General features: G+C 45.5%; 1 protein-coding gene across 4 annotated transcripts in view; it reads right to left on the minus strand.

The window, feature by feature from the left end:
• The window catches only part of ZFAT (zinc finger and AT-hook domain containing), a 207,245-nt gene that overhangs the window by 114,623 nt on the left and 73,044 nt on the right, over positions 1–19,578 (minus strand). For all 4 annotated transcript variants that reach the window (XM_053559219.1, XM_053559218.1, XM_053559220.1 and 1 more), the window contains exons 4-7: positions 13,308–13,496; positions 11,043–11,193; positions 5,406–6,859; positions 4,372–4,604 (exon numbers count right to left, since the gene is read on the minus strand). In XM_053559219.1, coding sequence (XP_053415194.1) covers positions 4,372–4,604; positions 5,406–6,859; positions 11,043–11,193; positions 13,308–13,496 — 2,027 coding nt within the window. The remainder of the gene's footprint in view (positions 1–4,371; positions 4,605–5,405; positions 6,860–11,042; positions 11,194–13,307; positions 13,497–19,578) is intronic.

The raw sequence follows: 19,578 nt of genomic DNA on the forward strand, positions 1-19,578 counted from the left end.
CCTGGGCAGACCCCGCCAGGGCCAGGGTCCTTAAGTCCACCACAAGAACCCTGTAAGGCATTTTCACATCACGGAGTACATCACACTATCTCACTGGAACTTGGTCACCTTCCAGAGAGATCAGGGTGGTGTTTCTCTACGGCACTTTCAGGTGAAGGAAGATAAGCTCAAAGATTAAGCAGTCTGGACAAGATCATAGAACAACGGCCAGAACCCTGTCCTGTAACTCCAAATCCCCAATTCCATCCACTTCACAGCAGCAATGACACTGTTAGTGTCAAGAATACTAAAGATGATGAAAAATAGATGATTTTTCTTAGCTGCTTATTTTTGGAAACCTTCTTGAGGAAAGATCAATACTTAACAATGAAGAGTTAGCCTCCATGCTTTAATTTGCTAATTTCATAAAGAATCAGATTGAATCTTGTGGATTTAAAACACTTTTATAGTTGGAAATACCATCTTGCTGAAATTGCCACCAAAAATGTATCTTTGAAAGTCCATCAACTGATAAGTAAACAAAATGTAGTCTGTCCATACAATAAAATATTACTACTGTACGGACAATACAGTATTATCTATTATAAATACAATATATTTATTTATTATAAAAAGAAATAAAGTATTGCCATATGCCACACCACTAGTGAGAGAAACTAGCCATAAAAGACTGTATTACACACATATTGTATGATTCCTTTTATATGAGACATCCTGAAAAGGCAAATCCAGGAATGTAGAGAGTAGATTAGTGGCAGTCAGAGATGACAGGTTAGGGATGACAGCTGATGGGTACAGGGTTCCTTCATGGAAGAATGAAAAAATTCTAAAATTAACTGTGGTGATAATTATACAACTCTGTGAATACACTAAAAACCATTGAATTTCACAGTTTAAATGAGAAAATTATGTGATATGTGTATTATATGTCAACTCTGTTGTCAAAAAAATTCACCTTAACTTTCCTTGTAAATACTGAATTCCATTTAAAATGATATGGTGATAGGTTTTTTAGATCAAAAGTGTGCATTCAGAGGAAGCAGATTTTTTTTTTGCCTGTGTCAACATTTCCTTGGCACACTTGGCTTCCTATTATAGAAATAAGTTACAGACCCAAAAGATATATGTAGTCTAAACTCAAAATACCTGTTTTATAAATGGCACGCTCTTACTACATTAACAATACAGTCTACCTGCTCCGTGGAAAATGGGCAACAATTGTGTACCTTGGAGTAAACACAAAAGGCTTCCCCCTGGTTTATGGTGTGGACTCCACTGGGAACTTATTCCTTGCCCTCTTCTCTTGACTAACCTTAGAGACCCTCCTCCCTGGCCCTCTGTGGGATGGCTTTGTTTGGTGGGGAGGTAGTCCATGTTGACCCCACTCAGCTCCTCACACTGCCACGTTACGTCACTGTTTACTTGTTTAAGTCCCCCACAAAACCAAGAGCACCGTGAAGGCAGAGCCAGGCTACGCTCAGACTTGAAATGCCCATGCCCAGCAGGTAGAGAACGAGGTCTCTAGCCCGTGTCAACCAGCTTCCGTGAGCACGTTCACCTTTAAAAGCATCTCAATTGGAAGAACTGCAGATATCAGTGAGGGAAAAGACTAAAATTAAACTTTAACAACTCCTAAGAAAACGTGAGTGCTAATGAGAAGCAGGATAACAACCTTTTTTATAAGATCAACTGAGTCACTCCCTTATTCGCTATGTTGTTCTTCTCTTGTAGTAACTTGCAGAGATATGTTATTGTTGCAGCATAAGGCCCAATTGCCACTTAGCAGCACAGAATCAATGCCATCTCTGCCCTTATGGGACAACGTCTACCTGGACAGCACTTCTTGAGATAACTAATGTTCAAGTATCCAAGAGACCTTCTGAGAATAACAACCAATCACCACCACAAAGTGGGCAGATGAGTACAGTGATAAGTGTGGCTTCACTTCTGCCTCTGTCCCTTACCTACTGTGTGACAGTGGGCAAGTTACTGAAGGACTCCATAACACTAAGCTCCTACTCCCCAGTGGGGAAATAATCCCTAAATGCTCAAGAGATACAATAATTAAGACAGCACAGGGCCTAAAACAGCAGCTGTTACTTCTCTGTCCCCAGCACACACTTCCCAGGTACCTTCTGAAGTGCTGATGTTAAAGAGGTAATAAGCCTCTCTGAAGGCTTATCAGAACCACACAAAGTTGAAAAGAGAAACTTCTCTAAATGTCAGTTTATTAAGAAGAACCAAAGCAAATGAAGTCAGGATCAGACCTCAGCACATGTTCCCGGCACTCCCTGGTGACTGTGAGGCCCAGGGATGGGCTGCACCTTACCATCCAGGGTGCTCACCATGAGTCCGCTCACACACACCCTGGGCGGGAAGAATCCGAGTGTGGCAAACACAGGCAGTGCCAGGTTGTAAAGCTCACATCCTACTTCCTTGTTCTTGTCATTCCTTTAGCCAGTGTTTCAAAATTCTGAATCCAGAGCATCAAGATCCAAAATAATAATAATAACAATATTCGATGGCACAGCACTTACCCATGTAGCCACTGTTCTGAGAAATATATATTCCCTCGCTTCATCCTCATCTGAAGGATAAACTGAGGCATTGAGAGGTTACATGATTTATCCGAAGGCCAAACACATGGTAAATGGGGGCCCAGGGTTAAAGCCCAGCAGTCTGCTCTCTGATCTCGAATGCTACAACCCAGGACTTCTCCCAAGGGCCTGCTGTCATGCTGGCTTTACTCCCTCTTGACGTCAAGTGACTGTCTAAGAAAGTCACATTAATGAATTCTGGCACCTCAGTCTTCCCTGCCCTAGTGCCACCCTAACAGCAGTCCTGTGAAGAATTACAAACCATGTGCCTTCGTGTCCAAGAGAGAACTTGTGTCAAGAAGTACCAGGCAACATGCAATAGCTGTCAGACGGTCAAGTGTGCACACACGTATGCGCACACATATGCGCATAAGTGTCTACATAAATGCACAGTACTGTGGATGTATATGCATGTGTCTGTGCATATATAAATGTGTATATGCATGTGTGTGTATATGTGTATATGCATGTGTCTGTGCATATATAAATGTGTATATGCATGTGTGTGTGTATATATGTGTATATGCATGTGTCTGTGCATATATAAATGTGTATATGCATGTGTCTGTGCATATATAAATGTGTATATGCGTGTGTGTATATATAAATGTGTATATGTATGTGTGTATATATAAATGTGTATATGCATGTGTGTATGTACATATAAATGTATATATGCGTGTGTGTACCTATAAATGTGTATATGCGTGTGTGTACATATAAATGTGTATATGCATGTGTGTGTACATATAAATGTGTATATGCATGTGTGCGTGTATATATAACATTTCTTTACACATATTTGATACACAACACTATTTTATACAGGTCTCAGAAAGGACAAGTGGCTTACCCCAGCGACTGCGCGGAAGACTTGTTTGAATCCAAGTATCTAAGCCCCACAACCCCATATTCAAACACCCTGACTTTACCCTTAGGGACAAACTGCTAGGGCATTAGTGATTTTTATACCAGAAAATCATGGTAGCACATCAAATTTCTAAGGCCTCATTTTTGCTGTCTGTAGCATAAAGAGGCATGCAATTAAAACAGACCCACACCTGCGGTCAACTGTGTCTCTTTTATAACTCTAAGAAGTCTCAAACCACTCTCAGGTGTCAGCCTCTTGAGTCAGAATTTTCAAAAATAAACATTCATTCATTGTGTTGTATGATCTCCCACCAAAGAACTAAACAAATTTACATTGTGAATATTAACAGCACCTTGAACTAACATATTTTTTAAATAAAAGTGCTCCACAAGCATTCTCTCAGAAACTTCACAATAAATAACCTAATAATACTCCAGTGGTGATCTGTAGTATTCACTGCGCTCCCACTATCAACCAAACGCTGTTCCTAGCACCTCACATTAGGCATTCTCTAATCCGACTTCTCAGCAACCTTCAAGAGCAGCTATTATTGCTATCTCTGTTATTACTAACTCTTTCGAATGTCACTTAAGGAATACCGGCTTTATTTCTACCCTGTAGACCTTTCTTCTGTACACATTCTCTGATGCTGAAAAATCTGCAGAGGAAACAATGTATCCAATCGAATCTCATTTTCCAACATACTAGAGACTCTTGCTATGGAAGAAACTGGAGTGAGGCCTTCTGTAGGGGGAAATGCTGCTCCAGGAGAAGGCTCTTTCTGTCTTCAGGGCTGGACATTTGCACACGGCTGACCAGCAGCAGGGACACCCACATATGCATAAATGTGAGCAAGCAATGACCCCCAGGGAGACGGAGCTGCTGCTCGGGTTTGCTACTTACCAGTGCTGTGTGAACTTTAAGATGTGCCTGCAGCTTATATTTATCTGGAGTCGAGTAGTCACAGCCGTCAGTAGGACACTTCAGCAAGATGTTACTGTGTTTCTGAATTACATGGCGTTTAAGGCAGTTTTTGGTGATGGAAGAGTAATGACACTGGGAGCAATAATACAGATGTTCCCGGGTGTGGGTGCGGACATGCATATCAAAGTGCACTTGGTACCAAAAAAGTTTGCCTAAAAAAATATTTTCACATGAGAACAAGGAAGTTTCTTTTATACTGAATTTGAATTTTTTTAATTATTATTATTTTTTAACTACAGTATTTATCCCTCTCTCCTGCTTGTCCAGACCACCCTTCATACTTTCTACCACATTTCTGTCTGGAACTTCCTTTTCAGAGGTAGAAAGTCGCAAGTGTTAAGGGAGCGATAATTCTTTTGCATGATGTCAGGGCTAGGAGAGGAGGAAACAAATGTTTTGGGGGGACCAATTACGGTGCCGAATACTATGGTGCCCATGCATAAACTGAGGAGTCTCTAAAGAATCCCAGGACAGCTGGACTTCCTACTTCTTGCATGACCAGCATCCCAGGAGATGCAGGAGCTGTGCTCTCAGTGAGCTGCAGGGTGCTACTCAGGACCTACAGAGAGCTGCTGTAACTTCTCTCAGCTCATCTAGTACATGGCCACAACTTAAAGCTCGACTTTAAACTTGTCATGTGCCAGAAGAATGATTCTTCTTAGTTAAGCTCTGGTAGAGGCCTTGGGGGGTAAACCCGCAGCACACACCTGACCCAGCCGACACAGTCAGCTGTGTGGTCACCCCAGCTGCCTCCAAAGACTCCAGTGCTAACTGCAGCACGGTGGTCACCCACTCCTATCTACAAAGGAGGACATGGCTCATTTAGGAGGCATTCTTTGCAAAAAGCCATGGGCTCAAATCAAACATGAGGTGACCACAGCATGCTGGGAGTGGATGGGGCTGCCGGGAAGGAGCGCTCCATCAGCCACACGCCTGGTGCCGCTTTTCCTTACCACAATATTCACACTCCAGGTCTCCATAGACCTTCCGGATCCTTTCACACAAACCGGTGTTCATTTGCTTCTTCTGTAAACTGTCCAGGACCTTCATGAACGCAGTCATGCTAGGCCGGTGCTCAGGGGCAGCTTTACAAGAGTCAGGCTGGTGTATAACAATGTCCACACCACCGGCTACTGGAGGAAGGAGGTCTGAGGCTTCAGCTGGGTTGGACCTGAGACACCTGCTGAGATCTAGGTCACTCTCTGGAAGGGTAGCCATTCTCTGCTCTTCCCCTGGGGGGCTCTTAGTACCTTGGGTCCCCCAGTTTGGCCCAGCACTTTGGTCCTTGGAAAGTAGTACCGTGATTACTTCACTCTGAGTCTGATCAGAGCCTCTATGCTGGCTGTCTGAGGGCTTCTCAGGAGCAGTGTCGCCCTCAGCAGAAGAGCTACCATTTTTCAATAAAAACTCATCTGAAACTGCTGCCTGAGAAGGCAGCTCTGAGGAGATCATGGTGGTTTCCAGTTCACCAGGTGGCAGGGCTACACTTTTGGCCTGGGGGGAGGCCAGGTGCACAGCTGAGGTAGGCATTTCCACCGGGGCCTCTAGCTTCTTGTGTTTCTCCTCAGGCCAAGCGTCCCCAGGACAGGCCTCCTCCTTGAGCACGTTCACCCTGTGGAACACAAACTCCTCTTCCGCCCGCTGCAGCTGGTCCCCCAAGGCTTCCTGCTGGATGTCCCCCCCGGGCTCCAGGAGGCAGAAGCTCTGATTGATGGAGCTGGTGAAGACCAAGGTCTCCTGGGCAGCCCCGTGTACCTCTTTGATGTGGGAGCGCAGTCGAATGGAGCTCACAAACTTCTTCAGGCACACAGCACAGACATACACAAAGGGGTGCTTCCTGACATGCAGCTCCAGTGCCTGATACTTGGTGGCCCCGTGGCCGCAGAGCTCGCAGGCAAAGGGCCACTTGTCGCCATGGACCAGCATGTGGCGGTCTCGGTCCAGCTCGTTCTTGAACTTGCGCTCACAGATGTGGCAGTCGTAGAGCAGCTGGCGCTTGCCCTCCCTGGTCATCAGGCAGAGCTCATCCAAGGCCTCCTTGACCTTCTTGTCCTGCAGGTCGTGCGCATCGCGGATGTGCTTGATGAGGTTCTTGACGTCCGAGTACTTCTTCTTACAGAAGCGGCAGTGCTGCTTGATCTTCTTGTGCACTCGCTCGACATGCACCTTGAGGTGGCCCTTGCTCAGGCAGGTGAAGGAGCAGCAGTCACAGGCGAACTTCTCGCCCGTGTGTTTGCGCAGGTGCACGTTGAGGTTGGCCTTGATGGCGCTGGCATAGCTGCACTGGGGGCACTTGTAGGGCTTCTCGTTGGTGTGGATCCTCAGGTGGGCCTGCAGCGAGTGCTTGAATTTGAAGACCTTGTTGCAGTACTCACAAGTGAAGATTTTGAGCTGAGTGGGACCTAGCCTAGAAACAGACGACAACACAGTTACGTTTGAAGACTTTGAACCTTCCTCCAGAGCTCTAAATCCTTCTTATGAACCAAACACCAAAGGCTGAACAGTGAACTAAATCCAGAGAATGGGTGGACGCGTCCATTCACTCAACAAACAGGACAAGAGGACTAGTGTGGATCGTGGTCCTCCAGGAACTCACAGTCTGGGGAAGAAGAAGGGTTGGCAAATGGTTGCACAGCAATGTGGTAGGTGTTGATAGAAATATGGGCAGGGAAAAAAGAGAAAGACATCTCTAACCGGGATTAAGGTGGTTGGGAAAACTTGCCAAAGAGATGTCTGGGTTGAGGCAAGAGAAGGAAGGACGTTTTTCTCAACACACACGACAACCTTCAGTATTCAAAGCCGGTGTGTGGATTCTGGGATGTTTTAAAGACATCAGTCTTAATGGAATGCACTCTTCAGCTCCATGAGACTAGACCCAGCCAGCTTTCCAATAGCTGGGACAATCCAGACATGCCTATTCATTCAGCCATTACTGATGACCCTCTTTCCCTCTCTGCAGTTCCCATTAGTGAAAGACCCTGGCCTTTCACTAAGACTTCACTTCTTCCCAGGAAAAGAGAACTAACCCATCTTTCTGATGACTCTAGAACAGGACCCAGAATTCATGAGCTGGGCTCCGCCTCTCCCTTTCTAGGAAGCATGTTCCTGCCTGTGGTGAGCATGGGTCGTAGCAGGTGTTGGCCAAGTGAGCATCTGTGAGCTGGGCCAGGGGCAGGACAGAACTGCAAATGGTGGGGGGAGCCAGGCTGTCTAATTCTGCAGCACAGTAACGGGGCTCACTGTCTGCCTGCACCATGCTGCTCTCTCCCCAGCTGCCAGTAACAGAGCTGACCTGTGACTCCCCATCTTCCTCTTCCTTCATCATGGTTGGTTTAGAACTCAGATGAAAAAAACAGGATTATCATTTACTAACCTCCTGCACCATTTATTCACATCCCTGCCACATGTTAACACCTATCAGTGTGTTTCAGGTACCATGTTAGATTTTGTGTACGTGGTAGAAAAACAAAAGCCTGGTCTACCCTCTGAATCCTGTCCTTGGAATATGCCACAGTGTATGCTGAATGTGGTAGTAGTAACAGTAACAGCTAAATCATTGAGTACTTAGAAGATGACAAACTCTATGCAAAACATTCTGTCCCCATGCTGTTACTATACCCATTTTACAGATGAGAAAACTGAATGTTTGCTCAGCATCATACAATTAGAAAATAGTGAAGCCAGGATTTCAATCCAAGCAGACCATCTGACTCAAAAGCATATTCACCCTCATCCTCTGTATGGCCAGAAAACACAGATGCACAGCAATCTGTCCCCAAGGTGACCATACACATACATTTCCCTATATAGGTTTCCAGCTGTCAAGAGAGTCAAGCCTTATTTCTGAAATCAGCAAATGACTGTTACCAAAACATGAACAACAAGCACCAGGGATAGGAAGTGGCAGATGAGACCAAAGAGTCAGGGGAACTTTTCCTCCAGCCACAGCTGCTCTCTCAGGATGTTATCCAAGGAGGACCTTCCACATATTAATAATCATGTGATGCTGTTAATTAGATTCCACCAAGCCATACCCACTGTACCTGTGAAGTCTCTATGAAAATATCCGAACTATGTCGATGAATACAGGTTACCTTGTCTTAAAGTTAGAAATATTTAAATGGGTTAGGATCCATAAATACTGAAGGATACAATTCACACTGTGTAATTAAAATATTCAAATTTGAAAGTTACTATGATGCCCACATGCTAAGCCCAAGACTAACTTAAGGAAAGTAGTTTGAATCTTTCGCAAATGGCAAAGATATCCAGAAGGTGATACATTTTACTTAAATGAAGAACACTGAAGAAAGAAACCCTGGATTCGTAACATTAGTTAAATAAATAAATCACAGTATTGCCTCCTCTACTGCAAGATCTAAATGGTCTTGGAGGAACTTTCTGCCCAGACTTTTTGTGTTAGTGGATGAATGTGTGAGGCCCACGGTGCCCTGTCTGCACGGGGTTGTGCTGACTCTCAAGCACAAGCCACCATCACTGTGAACCGAGGCCCAAAATCTCAGTGTCTGTACAATTTCTATTAAATTATTCCACACCAGTGTTGCCTATTCAGTGAGAGAGGTACTCTCACCCCTGTGTCTTAGAAAAAAATCAGTCACAAGACTTAAAAGGTCACTTCAATCCAGTTATTCCGCTTTGGGGAGGTTATCTGAAAGAAAGAATATAAAATTCAGATGAAGGTGCTCACAAGCTCCTTGAAGCTCCCAACATAGGGGGAAAACACACTGGAACGAAATACACTAAAAGTATTAACAGTGCTTATCTCTAGGTAATGAGATTTCAAAACATTTTTTTCCTCAGCTTTAAGAATACCTAATATTTTCTATATAATAAGTATGTATCATTTGTTGTAGAGGGAAAAAATGATATAACCTAGAATTTTTAAATCTGTATTTGACAAAGCAAAATCCTCATACAAAAAAAGTCTCTTTCATAGTTACCTTACAATTGATACATTAAAATATTAATAGTATACATGACGATAGGAATATAGCTTAGATCTACTGATTAAATATTCAGTATATTTATCTGCAACTAAATTACATTCAGTTGAACCCCTCCCCAACAACCTTTAAATATTGTGAAGATAATTAGTTAAAGTCTACAAATTAACCTGAGACATTGAATTAAATCTCAGCGATTTTGAGAATACAAATACAGAATTTGTATTTTTTTCACCAAAATAGATTTGCCAAAGGAATGACTATTTTCACAACTTTATCAATAAATTCAGTTGTTCACATTTACAGGAATAGAGCACTCAGGCCACAAACTAATGAAGCACACCACATGAAATAATAATATGATTTCAAGAGAGAGCAGCACGCCTCACACACTCTGCATATATCTTATCACTTATTCTCACCACTAAACTAAGATTCTGGTAGACAAACCTAATATAGTGTAATAGATGTCGGGGGCAAAGTGACTTGTGGTTATACAGAGTGTGAGCTTCATCAGGGCAGGTGCCAGGTCTGCTTTACTCTTTGCCACGTCACCAGAGCCCAGCACGTAACAGGTGCTCTGTTTGTTGAGCTGGACTCACGTAGAAGAGTCTAGAGTGAATGAACTCAGGTTTGTTTGATTCTAAAGCTTATGCTCTACTCAAAAGCACATCATCTACCCTCTTCTAGAAACAGAGAAAAACCATTTCTTCACCTTTCCTTCCAGCTGGCAAAAATATCTTCAAACCTATCATGATCGGAGTTTATTAACTGACTTCAATAGGTACATATCCAGCTAAAGAAAAACTGGGGAGGGTGACAGAAACACTCACTCACTACGGCTAGCCCACTGAGCCAAGGTATTGGAAGAACAGTTTTGAATGTCGCTTAAAGTTTTAAGTGTCACATCTTTGATGCAGTAATTCCAAATCCAGCAATTTATCTCACAGGAAGATACATGCACCAAAATGTTCATCACAGCATTGTCCATCACAACGTAACTTGGCTACGTAAACTAACAGAGTCGCATAACAGCAAACACAATTCTTTAAATATAAACTAAAAATAAAAGCTTTTCGAGTGTAAAAAGTTTTTTAAAAAGTTGAAAATGATTCTTTTAGTGTTTCATGTTTGAAAAAAATTAAAACAATATATGTTAGTATATCATGAAAAAATTATGGAGGCATATGAACCAAACTGTCAATAGTAGTTAGTTCCAGAAAGAGCAATTATGGGTTATTTCAAATGTACATGTGATATGTGAATTTTCTACAACATACTTGTGTTATTTTCTAAAGTAGGGGGTAAATAAATATTTCTTTAATTTTAATATGTGCAGCTGTATAAATCTGCAAATTTACTAAGACCATCTTCACACTTCTTTTTAATAAGGTCAAGCATGAATTTGCTTTAGGTAAATGGTCTGGCTTCATTAAGCCAACTGGCACTCAGTTCCAAAAGCCCACTGCTACACAGAGCACAGCAGGCTCAGCCCCAAAGGAGTCAATACCCTTTGCAGATAAGTCTGTAAACAGAATCCAAGTAAACATGCTGATCCTTCTTGCTCTCTGTGGTGGTCACTTGTGTCCAACCTCTGGCTGGAGTTACACAGAACACAATACTTACCTGCTGGACTTCATCGGCTGCTCGTATGGTGTCTGCTGAATGGCGTACTCCTGGTACCCCCTCCGAGGCACCAGGTCTGCTGAGGTGGTCTCGGGATTTGCAGCTCCTGTTTCGGGGGGCCCAGCCTCCACTGGAACGATCTTGGTAGCACCTGAGAACGATGGACAAGGCACGGCTTATTGAGAGCCACCGACGGAAGACACCGACCCCAACCCAGCAAGGTGAGTGATGCTTGGAAGTATGTTTCTTTACTGTATGAAACCCATGCAAGACATTAGTCTTCCCTCAGGTCACACATTGCCTTTCTGTGTATGCATTGCAGCGCGCGCGCGTGTGTGTATGTATGTGTGTGTGTGCGCACGTGCGCATGATTTCTATGAATCTGCCTAAATGTCCTCTCAAGTTATATTTTTCACTTGATTTATTAAAAACAAATATGTACTGACATACGTGTGTGTATATATATATATATATACACACACACACAGATATGTATGTTACTTGCAAGGTTTTATATAGGACCACTTGTGTTAAACTTTAAGGAAATTTAGCCCAGGCACAGTGGCTCATACCTATAATCCTAGCACTGTGGAAGGCCAAGGCAGGAGGACTGCTTGATGTCAGAAATTGGAGATAAGCTCTGAGCATGAGTGAGACCAGTCTCTATTATAAAAATAGAAAAAAATTAGCTGGGTATGGTGGTGCACACCTGTTGTCCCAGCTACTTGGGTGTCTGAGGCAGGAGGATCACTTGAGCCAAGAGTTTGAGGTTGCTGTGAGCTGGGATGATGCCACTACACTCTAGCATGGGTAAGAGAGTGAGACTCTGTCTTAAAAAAAAAAAAAAAAAAAAAAAACTCAGTAAAATTTAAAGCTGCATCTAAGTAATACAGAGTAATAGAACAGTCAGTGGGAATTCAGTCACCTGGGGTCTAGTCCATTTATGACATTACTTCAACACCACTGGGTCTTGTTCTATCCTGTAAAATTAAGGGTTTGGAGTAGAAACTCTCCAGAGTCACCTCTACCTCTGCAGTTCTATAATGTGAAATGATGAAAGACCATTTATGGCAGTGGACAGGGCATATGCATGCAAATACACCTGGGCGTATCAAGTGCATTAATGAAAGGTTCTAATCTACCCATTGTTTCTGGAATAACAAAGGGAATTATTATACTTTTCACCCTTACTTACAGAAATCGCAAAATATTGCCATTAACTTTTAAAAAAAATTACAGTAACTTTCTCCAGCAACCACTAAAAACAGGATACTCTGTTCTGGAATTTTTATTTTCCAGAATAAAACTGTTCTAAAGTAAGTGAGGCAAAGTGGCTTTCCAGAAAGTTCTTCAAGTCACATAATTTAGTATGGTCCAGCCTTTATTGATCACCTCACTCTGCAGGAAATGTGGAAGGGAAATGTATTTTAAGTTTGTATTCTGGGCGGCGCCTGTGGCTCAAGGAGTAGGACACGGGTCCCATATGCCAGAGGTGGCGGGTTCAAGCCCTGGCCAAAAAAAAAAAAAAGTTTGTATTCTAAGTAAGTTACTACATATCAACACTGAAGAAGACACTACAAAGGCTGTAGCTGCTCTTAAAATCCAAACTTGATTTTTACATTTTATTTGCTAGCTATCACCTTAAATGGATAGAAAAAAAAAAAAAACATGATTTAACTAGTTATCATAAACTACATTATGTCTAAAGTGTCGCATCATAAGGGAGACCTTTTTTTAAAAAAAGACAGCATAACTTATCTATGTGAAAGAAAATGGACAGGGAAAATTCTAGCATTATAAAGTATTTGGTGAACTCCAATAAAAATACAAAAGAGAAGTTAGGCAGAGTTAGCATGGGTTTTGGAGAACAGGCCTGTGCCACCATATGGGCTGATCAGCCAACCTCACGTGCAGGATGGAAGTCACTGACAGCCACTGAGGAAGGGGCTCACCCACCGGAGGGCTGGGAAACAAGCTGTCCCCCCAGTGGAAAGGACTACTCTGGGGGTGCTGCCCTGGCAGCAGCAGAGCAGGGGCCCTCACTACCTTTCCTCTGTCCATTATCCACCATAGCCTAGGCAGTGAGTAGGTCCATCACAGACGCAGGTGAATGGGCAATTAAGTGGAAAGCCCCATCACCACCAGAGCCACTCGAGATCACAGGGTTCAAAGCCATGTTGTGACTCAGACTATTGCATCAGGCTGCCCTTGGCACAGACTTGCCAAAAGACTCTGGTTTTGTTATTTCTTGCTCATTATGGTTACCTGGAATCGCTTCATGTGCAGTTAAAACCACACTTATGATGGGTTTCTTTGCCCCAGAAGGCTGCCCAGCCTCCTTTCCTGGGAAGATCTTCTGGGTCTTCTCTGTTTTCTGCATCCGTGGTCTTTTGGGGGTCTTTTCTCGATCATCTTCCTTATACTTCTTTTCTAGTTCAAGGTCTGACTCGTTACCTAAGAAGCAAATACCAAGATGTAAAAAATATCCTTGTATGGAGCAGTGATAGGGTTGAAGAGCAAATGCCACTTTTTTATTGGACAGAAGAGGAAATGGAACTCTTGGGTCCACGACCCCACCCAGGCTCACTGTATCGTCACAGGCAGTGTTTCAGCCCTTCCCGCCTTCACTGGATACCAGAAACATTACTGACTGTGTCATCCACAGGCAGAACAACAGTTAACTCCATGTAGCCACACCTGGCTTTAGCTCCACGGATAAGACAAGCTTCACCATCAAAGTGAAGAACAAAGGAGCCATCTCACAAATGCACAGTATTCGGGATTCCTAGTGAGAAGGAAATCTAGGGAAAGAAAGGAAAAGAGTTTTCTCTTAGAATCACAGGCACAAAAAGCCACAAACCATGAGATAACGCACTGGAGAATCACGTCTTCAGAACACATGGCAGGTGCGGTTCCACATGACCCCTTCCTCAGACAGGGTGTGGGGGAGGTGACAGGAGGAGGGACAGGCAGAAAGGCAGGTGCGAGGCAGGGTTGGAACGCTCTGGATGTGGGGTTACTGGGGAGGTGGAATGGGAGCCACACAGTAGTAAGGCAGAAATGGGAGAAACTAAAGGCAGAGAGCCTGAGGCAGTTTGGTCAGTCTGTTTCCTGTGATTCCACTCTGCCTAAAGCCAGCCCTGCACATAAGCGTACCAGAGAAGGCCTGCAGAGAAAAGATGAAACGGAGAAGTGTAAGTTCTCGGGCAGCCATGCTCTCTCAAGCAACAAGAAAAACCCATGCTAAGGAGGCAGACTGAGCAAAATGGGCAACCTTGTTTCCTACATTCTATCAGACAGACTGGTTGTTTGGTGCCTGTCCCATTATCCAGATGCTTAGAGTATTTTTCAACCTAGTGGAAACAGTCTTGCAAAAGGTTTGCTTTTTTTTCCTTTGTTTGTTTGTTTGTTTTTGAGACAGAGTCTCACTCTGTTGCCCTGGGTAGAGTGCCATGGCATCATAGCTCACAGCAACCTCAAACTCTTAGGCTGAATTGATCCTCCTGCCCCAACCTCCAGAGAAGCTGGGACAACAGGTGCCTGCCACACTCCCAGCTAGTTTTTCTATTGTTAGTAGAGACAGGGTCTTGCTTTTGCTGAGGCTGGTTTCAAACTTGTGAGCTCAAGTAATCCACCCGCCTTGACCTCCCAGAGTGCTAAGATTACAGGTGTGAGCCACCATGCCTAGCCAGAAGTTTGTTAATTGATTGGCAAAAGTCCTTAATCATATGATTTATACAGCATTAAGTACGTAACATCAAAGAACAATGCTTAGATGAGATCAGGAATCAGACAGAACTGCACATCTCCCTCTAAAGCCAAAGGGACCATCACACGTGTCCATCCCTTGAAGGACAGGGTGACTCCTAGAAAGCCAAAGAACGGGGTAAAACAATCCATCTCCAAGGTCACTGGCACTGCCTATGCTTTGCAGAGTTGATTTTCATCATACTTAACAGCAGTTTTTATGTAGTTGATTTTTTTTAGTACCTATAATAAAAACATTTCAAAAGACCTACAAATTGCCTGAGTCACAGAAGTTCTTTCTGCAGCCTGCACACTGGATGATACACTCGCATAAATAACTATAGTAGAATATACTGGATGCTATAAAAAGTACATAACATAGTACAAAATTTTTTGCTTTGAAAATGTTTCACTTTATAGCAGAGTTCACCATGGGATACGATTCAATATGTAGGTGATATACCAGGAATAGATATGTTCACGTATAATAAAAAGAAGACGTGAAAATGAGAGCTGGCCATAAACTTAACCCAGGTGAACAGCTGGAATCAAGTAAAACAAACAAGCACACATAGGATGCTGGATGCATTAATGAGAAGTAGCTGGGGAGATCAGCACTCTGCATGCCAGATAAATCACATCTAGATTCTGCTTTAGGCATCACTTTTTAAGAACTGGCTGCCTGAGGATGATGGTGGGGTGGGTGGAGGTTTGCAGAGACCCGAGTTGGCCTCAGTGGAGAAGAGACCAGCACCCAGACAAGCTGCCTGCAGCCAAGGCTGCTCCCCAGTTAAGGCTGCTCCCCAGGCAACCCAAGCTTGGAGATGGTCTTAACTGATCCCTTGAGGCCTGGAGCAGCATGGAAAGAACAGGGCACCCACAGAAGGGCGTGCACACCCGCTCAGAGACTAGCACCTGCTGCACTTAGGGGGCAGCTATAACTCCAGGTAGGACACCTGTAGGTAGGGGTGAGACCTGAGCCTGCAAAGGGACCAGCACGAAGACCCCAATGCCACCCCGAGACTCTGGCCTACAAATGCAAGTGTTTCACACAAAGGAATATTGGGCTGTCTACTCGCTCCTATGTGTGCTATGCTCCCCACAGCCTGGAACACGGCTCTATTGCAGCCTACAACTACCTATTTTTCATTGCCAGCATTGGGTCTAGCACACAGCAGGTGCTCAGTCCTTTGTAGAAAGCAGAGATGATGGAGGGTAAAAAGAGAAAGACATTTTATTAACAGTCTTGTTGATAATTTTCTGCTCACTCCCATTTGAACATCAAAGTCCTTGTTCCCACTTGACCTGGTTGTTCATGAATGTCCCTGCATCCTCACTTGACCCATTTTTGTACTTTTCAAAGTTGCCTTTTCTCCACTGAAATGCCTCCTGGACTCGACCCAGGAGTCGTGCCGATGGAAGCTTTTCTGAGTGTTGGGCATTTCTCATCTCACGTGTATCATGGCCTCTGAATAATGTGTTTTTAAATAGTCTCCTGCTTCCTCTGAGTTATTGACATTTTTAACTTTCCTGCTTTTTCCCCATATAATGCCTATATTCCCTCTAGTTCCCTTTTCTTTTGAAAACCCAATAGCTCTATGATGGGTTCTGGTTCTCCCTCTTGCGTGAGTTGCTGGATTCAGTCATGCGATGAGCACATAGCAGGTGATGCAACTGTAGCAGAGAGGCAGTGTTTGGGAACTAGAGAGGCTGGGCTCAGACATCACTTGACCACTTAGAGTGGGTCTTTGGACAATGGATTAATCTCTATAAAATCGCTCATTAAAAAAGAAAAGGAAAAACTGGGCGGCACCTGTGGCTCAGTGAGTAGGGCACCAGTCCCATATACCGAGGGTGGCAGGTTCAAACCTGGCCCAGGCCAAACTGCAACAAAAAAAAAAAAAAAAGGAGGAACTATGAAATGGACCTCAAAGGATTGCAGTGAATATTGAAGAACACAGTTTCTGTGAAAGTCCCTTGTACATTTTAGTTACCTTCTGCAAACGTTTCTGGGAGCCACTCCTGAAGGCTCTTGCAACCACACATCTTCATGGCTACTCTCACCCTGCTGTTTTCAGCACTCAGCCCTGCTGGCACCAATTCTAGAAATCATAAGGATCACGCAAAAGTCAGCTAGCAATGAGAGACAGTCCAGGAGCAGAGCCTCCCACCTCCACTCCTGAGCATCTGATGGTTTTGCACAGCCATCAGGGTGCCGCACGCTCCCATGAAACCCTGGCAGAATGGACTGTCTGGAGCAGCAGCCTCAGCACTCCAGAGAGAAATGTGAAGGAGCCCCACCCACACACTGCCATGAACAGAACCTTTGTTGGAAGTCCTTCAAGTCTTTCAGTTCAAAATACATTGTGATTTAGCTTTGTTTTTAAGACTTTTAACATGTCTGCCATACAAATTAAATAAATACATAACATACCAGCTGGCATTATTAACTACAGTTAAAGTTAGAAATTTTGGGGGTAATGCTATAGTAACATGCAAACAATAACAAAAGTTCTGGGTTTTAATCTAGATTCACTGACCCTAAGGATTTAGGAGCAGATGGGATGTTGGGAATTCATTTTGTTTAACTCTCAGTCATCAGGCAGTTATTAACCAACCATCTCAAAGAAGAACTGTCTACATCACCAGTAAACCAGCACAGGAACACACACCCCACCACTGCAGAACAGACAGTCAGCATAATGACCTGCTAGGTAACAAGCAGTCCTGGCCATGCATGAGAGCCCTTGGGGCATCCATCAGCCATGAGCTTGATTAACTAAACTGCAAGCAGTCTCAACCATGGCTACCATGAGCAAGTCCATGGTCACAGACATGACAGGAAACACAGAGAAGGACATTTTGCAGACACCCACACTCCTGGGTGACCGGACCACCCACTTGTCAACTTCTGCAAAGGTGGTAAGACAAGAGAGGTGCAGTATTAGGGGTTTCCGAGTCTGCCTACTTCCTACCCCAGGCTGCCCTCTTTTCCTATCTCTCTTGCCTCTCCAATCTCCTACCCAATGTCTTCAATGAAACAGGAAGTCACACCCTGGTTTCAGTCTCTGTAGGTGACTATGATTTAATCAGTAAAGGCCCTATCACCAGCACCTCTGCTCCTTTGGGAGTTGGGAGAGGAGAGAGCCTAAGAACTCTCATAAGGAATCTCTTCAGTCAAGTCCTGGCTCTTGGCCACACTCCCACCCATACCATTCCAGGATATGAAGGATCTTTGGGCACACCATGGGGACGCTCCCTCCAGCCCTAAAGCCCTATCTTCCCTACTTGACACTCCTGGGTCCTGAGGTGAATTACTCAGGCTTAGTGCACTTTTATTTCCAGAACAGCACCCGGCTGTGACTAGGGAGGGCCAGGTCACCTTTGCAGACCAGCACCCGGCTGTGACTTGGGAGGGCCGGGTCACCTTTGCAGAACAGCACCCAGCCGTGACTAGGGAGGACCGGGTCACCTTTACAGAACAGCATCCAGCCGTGACTAGGGAGGACCGAGTCACCTTTGCAGAACAGCACCCGGCCGTGACTAGGGAGGACCGGGTCACCTTTGCAGAACAGCACCCGGCCGTGACTAGGGAGGGCCGGGTCACCTTTGCAGAACAGCACCCGGCCGTGACTAGGGAGGACCGGGTCACCTTTACAGAACAGCATCCGGCCGTGACTAGGGAGGGCCGGGTCACCTTTGCAGAACAGCACCCGGCCGTGACTAGGGAGGGCCGGGTCACCTTTGCAGAACAGCACCCGGCCGTGACTAGGGAGGACCGGGTCACCTTTGCAGAACAGCACCCGGCCGTGACTAGGGAGGGCCGGGTCACCTTTGCAGAACAGCACCCGGCCGTGACTAGGGAGGGCCGGGTCACCTTTGCAGAACAGCACCCGGCCGTGACTAGGGAGGGCCGGGTCACCTTTGCAGAACAGCACCCGGCCGTGACTAGGGAGGGCCGGGTCACCTTTGCAGAACAGCACCCGGCCGTGACTAGGGAGGGCTGGGTCACCTTTGCAGAACAGCACCCGGCCGTGACTAGGGAGGGCCGGGTCACCTTTGCAGAACAGCACCCGGCCGTGACTAGGGAGGGCCGGGTCACCTTTGCAGAACAGCACCCGGCCGTGACTAGGGAGGGCCGGGTCACCTTTGCAGAACAGCACCCGGCCGTGACTAGGGAGGGCCGGGTCACCTTTGCAGAATAGCACCCGGCCGTGACTAGGGAGGGCCGGGTCGCCTTTGCAGAACAGCACCCGGCCGTGACTAGGGAGGGCCGGGTCACCTTTGCAGAACAGCACCCGGCCGTGACTAGGGAGGGCCGGGTCACCTTTGCAGAACAGCACCCGGCCGTGACTAGGGAGGGCCGGGTCACCTTTGCAGAACAGCACCCGGCCGTGACTAGGGAGGGCCGGGTCACCTTTGCAGAACAGCACCCGGCCGTGACTAGGGAGGGCCGGGTCACCTTTGCAGAACAGCACCCGGCCGTGACTAGGGAGGGCCGGGTCACCTTTGCAGAACAGCACGCGGCCGTGACTAGGGAGGGCCGGGTCACCTTTGCAGAACAGCACGCGGCCGTGACTAGGGAGGGCCGGGTCACCTTTGCAGAACAGCACGCGGCCGTGACTAGGGAGGGCCGGGTCACCTTTGCAGAACAGCACCCGGCCGTGACTAGGGAGGGCCGGGTCACCTTTGCAGAACAGCACCCGGCCGTGACTAGGGAGGGCCGGGTCACTTTTGCAGAACAGCACCCGGCCGTGACTAGGGAGGGCCGGGTCACCTTTGCAGAACA

The sequence above is a fragment of the Nycticebus coucang genome, chromosome 13 (genome assembly GCF_027406575.1).
Source record: "Nycticebus coucang isolate mNycCou1 chromosome 13, mNycCou1.pri, whole genome shotgun sequence".
Lineage (NCBI taxonomy): Eukaryota > Metazoa > Chordata > Mammalia > Primates > Lorisidae > Nycticebus > Nycticebus coucang.